The 5,767-nt window shown below is 40.9% G+C and overlaps 1 protein-coding gene across 1 annotated transcript in view; it reads right to left on the bottom strand.

The window, feature by feature from the left end:
• Nucleotides 1–526: 526 nt before the first annotated feature.
• CHST9 (carbohydrate sulfotransferase 9) overlaps nt 527–5,767 on the bottom strand; it is an 87,776-nt gene continuing 82,535 nt past the window's right edge. Inside the window, exon 3 of the mRNA XM_026059179.1 lies at nt 527–1,624. Coding sequence (XP_025914964.1) covers nt 527–1,624 — 1,098 coding nt within the window. The remainder of the gene's footprint in view (nt 1,625–5,767) is intronic.

Below are 5,767 nucleotides of genomic sequence, written 5' to 3'. Positions count from 1 at the left end.
TCCTTCAATAAAATACAGTCAGCTCTGAAAATAGCTACAGTCTAATGGTAACCATACAACCATGTCTTATAACTGAGAACACTGCAAACATTTTAGAAAATTAGCCAATGTTTTTTTTATTAATAAGCTACAGAAAGTAAAAAATACATTCAAAAATAGTTTCAAAAACGATTTCTAAAACAGAAGAATCATGCTATTCTGAATGCTTTTTTCTTAAACCATTAAAAGAACATTAGGTAAGCTAATGCAACAGCTGGCTGCGCTACTGCTTCCACAACATAATCTATAACGGTAAAAGTAGCTTTTTTCAGGCATTTTAGTGCAATTTATGCTGTTTACAGGTCTTTTTTGTGCATTTTCCTATAATTTTATGTCAATTGATGTCACTCTAGTTTATAAAATCTCCACTAAGTCAAGACAACTCCACTTAGCAGTCACTTTGTTTCCTTTCAGGGCTAACATCAAAGTAGTTGTTTTGAATCCTGAAATGATAAATATCTAATAGAAGCCCGAAGCTATTCTGGTGCTATACAACTGGCGATGTATAATTGAACATTAAGTAATCCAAGGAGTAGAAGTCATAGGTCAGCTGTCTCTCCTGCTTAGACAATTCCTTTAAGTATTGCCTCACTACTTCTGCATTTGTTCTTTCATCAGAGGAATGCCGGTCTTTGAAATTAGGAAACTTCAGCTCAGCTGGAGCACCTACCAACTGCAAAAAGTAATTGGCATCTTCTTCCAGGGTTTCAAACTTTCCTATAAAATCATAGTTGATGAGGCAGGGATAGCAGAGCTTACTGACTTGCTCCCAGTGTATGTCCATTCCTACTGGTCGATGATAATCTAACAAATACTGTATAAACTCTTTGAACTTAACTCCTGATCCTGTTTTCAATGCCTCTTCATTTGCATTTTGTCTATATTTCTTAATTATTGCCTTCCCAAATACTGGATGGTAATAGCTGTTTGGATGTTCAAACTTATCCCTGAATGCAGATACCAGTCTTTCCATTGGATCACGTACAAATATAGTCTTAGTGTAAGTGTTCAAACGTGTGTATATCCCTTTTAGGTCGTAACTGTCTAGTTTCTTTAGATGCTTACCATAGTGCACATCGTCATGGGAAATGTTGTGCGCTGATGTGGCAAGTCCATTGAGCACCATGAGAACCCTTTTCCAGTTGGAGCAGCCTGCTTTAGGCACTTCGCAGTACAGGATCTTGTGTCTATCCTCCACATAAATCCTTGACACCACGTGCACAAGGTGGGTTCGCAGCTTCTTTCTGCTGTTGTGTTTTTTACAGAAGCCATAAAGGAAGGATCTGCGTTTTTCCTGGGCACCATCGACATCCTTCCACTTGTCTCCCTTGATTAAACTCTTGTTTAAAGGGCGCATTGCAGGGGGTAARTACACCTCTCTGAACTGGTTGAGAAATGACTCGGTCATCTTCTGCTGGTCAGGCAGTTGGCTCGCCAAGGAGACAGCTACCACACCAAAAGGGTCAGCCTTCCCCTGTGAATGCCTGCCCSCCGAGGCTGCTGTCTCTTGCTTGCTGAGGCCAGCAGGAGCGCTCCTGTTCTGGGCTGCTCTCCTTGTCTCCCCAGGAGGTGGGAGCTTGAAATCCTGCAAACAGAGAATGAGAGCTTAAAATGCAGCAAGAGCACAGCTGAGCTCATCCACATCTTAACAGGGACAAGAACAGTGGTGCTTGTTTGCAGGCACGTGTGTGCGTTGGCAAGACGCATTTAGTACTACAAATTCTGTTTGAACCGCTTGATCGATACACCTAATTTAGCAACAAGCTGGGCTAATTATTGAAATACATGCTTCTGAAGCTTACCTGTTAGAGAACAGTAGGTCCTCCTACAAAAATAAATAGCTTAAGCCAAACCTTTTAAGAAATCAGAAGAGGTTCACACAGGGAGGCTGATAGTCCTGGTAGGGGTGGCCAGGTGCTTTTCTATACCTAATACATTTTTCCCCCATGACAGTGCTGGTTGACTTGTGCTGGTGTAGTCAAGCTAGCAGCTGCTGCATCTACTTTCACCGGTGTGACTTGGAGCGGGCCTTGTTAGACAGTGGCTGCAAGGCCAGTGCTCGTGGTAGGTAAACCACGCTACAGTTCCAAAATAACTAACATCAGGGGGTTTGAGCAGGATATAGTGACAGTGGAAATCCCCCTCCATAAAGGGCCACTTCCTGCCCCTCCTACAGATATATCATGGGAGTGGGATGCACCTGCCTACATGCAGTTACCTGTGATATCGATGTCTGCATCTGATCCAGCTGCTTTCACAGTTGCTGGGGCAAAATAGCAGCTTTTAGAACTTATTTCATCTGATCTATTTACACATCAACATTAATGACATCAACTACCTAAGCGTCAACCAGTGACCCTGACAAAAGTGTGAAAAGATGGGACTTTCCTCCCAAACATCTCTTCTAACATTACCAGCTTTTGTGCAGCAGAAATGGCAAAGCTTGGATCTGTGTTTTGTGGTCTCCAGGGTCTAGTAACATGCAAATTGACCAAAGATTTTCTTGCAGTTTGGGTATTGCTGTTCTCTCATCCCCAAGTGAGTTCCCTTGTGTCTGTTAAGGCTTGTAAAATCTTTCTCCTTTCAGTAGGAAAGTCTGCAGCATTAGGAGGTCTATCCAGCTGCCTATTTTTATTATGCTTCCTGAGAAGGTAGAAGCTGGTCAACAGGTTTTTAAACTTCTCAGGGCAATTAAAAGATAGCCGAAAGCCATGGTTAGATGGACAGGCATACACAGATTGCCTGATTTCATAAGTTTAATTTTTTTAAATGGGTGTAAAAAAACTTCTCTCATAAACTGATTGAACATATACTGGCAAGTTGATTTGTGAACTGGCAGTCCGTAAGTGTGGATTTGGGGGACAGGAAATTTATAGCCAATTCAAAAAAAGCTGTTAAGATTCAGAGGAATAATCTAAGAAAAGGGAACGCGTGTAACACAGATCTGAATGCCAGTTTGAAATAAGGCCTGCAGAAAAACAAGCAGTTCCAAGAAAAGTTAGCCTACTTTGCAGTATAATACTTTCCAGTGACAAAAAGAACACTGGGGAACCAAGCTGTTCTGAACTGCCACAAACCTCTAAGTACCAGCTCTTTGTTTTCACTGAGCCACAGTTCGTAAAATGATTTTTATATTGATGAAAGCAAATAGAGGAACAGAGCCATTCAGAACTTGTACATCTGAAAGGGGGTGCACATTGATGTTTATAGAGTTGCAAAAGGCTACTTGAATTGTTTCAGTTTGGCCTGGTCTGCTTCTCTGATATTATCTAATTTTTAATTCTGTTGTCTAATATTTCATTCTTTAAAAAACTAAAATGCATGTGCCTAGAGATTTACCCCTTCTGCTCTACGATGGAAAGAATTCAGAAGCATGGTTAGTGTATAATAACAGGAGGTAGTACTAGTAGTAAAACAGGGGAGGACTGTGAGCCTAATGGGAATTCCAGTATCACAGTGAATGACACCTTATAAATGCTACCACAGAACCACAGGCTTTCAAATAAAGGGAAATGAAATATTTTGACCTTAAAAGGAAAATCTGGAATTTAAAAAGATGAAAATGTGTATGGCATACACAGAAACCAACTATACAATACAAGGCTCAACAAAGGTAGGAATAAATTTATACCACGATGATAAAGTTACTGAAGATCATAGATTTATCAGCACAGCTCTGGGGAAAATTTTATAATTCAGAAGACAGTCTCCAAATATATCTGATTGGATTGAGGTTCCCCAAAACAGAGAAAATTCAAGAGAGGACAATAGTACCTCATATCTTCCTATGGTATGTAATCTGAATTTAGCAGTCTAATACAGGAGATAGCGCAAAAACACATAAACCAGCTGAGTATCAAAGTAAATCCACTACAATGAGCCATATGCTTCAGAGGAAAGTTCAGGCTTCTGATTCAGTCTGCCATTTTGACTAGTGGAAAGTTGCCTTGGTTCCATCAGGCCAGATGAAAAAAAGGAAGACTGAAACATGTGTGGTCTAGATTTTGTCCCATTTCAAATTGCCTGCCTTGGATTCAGGACCAGCCTCAGAAGATAACCTGAGGAGACACCAAAAGAGAATGGCATTTTAGTTTTAGCAACTGTGAATACAGCTGCAGGAACCACTACTGAAGGATTTTTCATGGGATTAAAAACTTCAGAAAAGGATGGGCAGAACCATTCAGAAATCTCAGGTAACACCCTAAAGGAACGACATATGCACAGTGGAAGTCACTTGAAAGGGGTTCCCTCTAAGCAAGATGAGGCAAAAGAAGAAAGAATCTCTCAGGAAAAAAAAAAAAAAAMCAGAAGGGGAAAAAAGATCTAGGGGAAAAACAATGACATGGGAAGTTCTGAGGACAAAAAAAAATTATCTACATATGTAAAATACTATTAGTTGCTTCCCCTCTCTACCTCCCCATCTCCTTGACATACATATCCCATAGTGAATACAACAATAATGGCTAATAAATGTTATTATAAGCTCTGCAAGGAATTGTATGCTTGCAGTAAATGCTGGCTGTAACATGCTATATCTAAGAATGGAAAAGGATGGTGATAATTTTTAAAGGCATAATGCCGGTTGCTATGGAAGTTTTCCAACTCAAAAAAGAGATTAAACTTACCTATATACCTGCCTTAGTTAACTGGATTAGTAACTAGCAACACTGAGATGAATCAAGGAATGAATCAAGCTTTGCATCTGATGAGAGATATTTAACTGAAAAGGTTTCTTAGGAAATTAACAGAAACTGTTGAATAGGTAGTGCCGTATTTCTTAAATAGAACTACCTAAAAATCTGGTATAGTCAGCTGAAAGCCACATGCTTTGAAAGGATTTTAAAATATTAAAATATTAGGCTTACACAAAGTGAGGTGTCTACTGGTGTCTTCTTTGGCTTCCTCTTGGTCCTGGTGATTTTTCAGTGCCCATGTTATGATGCCTTAAAGAGCTGAACATCTCCATGTCACACTGACTTGTTTTCAAAGTGGAAATGGGAAAACAAGAAACCCAAAAAACTCAATGATCATTTTTTAAAAAAACATGGTCATTATACCTATGTTCCTAACAGTCCACTCCACAAGCTGCTGAGCACCATTATTTTTGAAAATGCCTGAACACGTACCAACAGTGGGCACCAAACAGATAAGCCCCTATCGGCCACTAACTCTGGATCCAGATCATCCTGTGCCTCTTCAGGGACCTACTTGGAGGAATCCCATGGGTTAGGGCCCTAGAAGGAAGGGGCGYTCAAGAGAGCTGGTTAATATTCAAACATCAYYTCCTCCAGGCTCAAGAGCGGTGCATCCCTATGAGTAGGAAGTCCTGCAAAGGAGGCAGGAGACCTGCATGGATGAGCAAGGAGCTCCTAGCAAAACTCAGCCAGAAGAAGGAAGTATACAGAAAGTGGAAAGGGGGACAGGCCACTTGGGAGGAATATAGGAATGTTGTCAGAGTATGCAGGGATGCGACGAGGAAGGCTAAGGACCGTTTGGAATTAAATCTGGCTAGAGATGTCAAGGACAGCAAGAAGGGCTTCTTCAAATACATCAGTAGCAAGAGGAAGACTAGGGAAAATGTKGGVCCDYTGCTGAAYGRGGTGGGTGCCCTGGTGATGAAGGATGCAGAGAAGGCAGAGTTACTGAATACCTTCTTTGCTTCAGTCTTTACTGCTCAGGCCAGCCCTCAGGAACCCCAGACCCTGGAGGCAAGAGAGAAAGTCTGGAG

Source organism: Apteryx rowi, unplaced genomic scaffold, assembly GCF_003343035.1.
Source record: "Apteryx rowi isolate R43461 unplaced genomic scaffold, aptRow1 scaffold_153, whole genome shotgun sequence".
In the NCBI taxonomy this organism is placed as follows: domain Eukaryota; kingdom Metazoa; phylum Chordata; class Aves; order Apterygiformes; family Apterygidae; genus Apteryx; species Apteryx rowi.
Note: the sequence above shows the minus strand (reverse complement) of the source record. Positions and strands in the feature narration are given on the sequence as shown.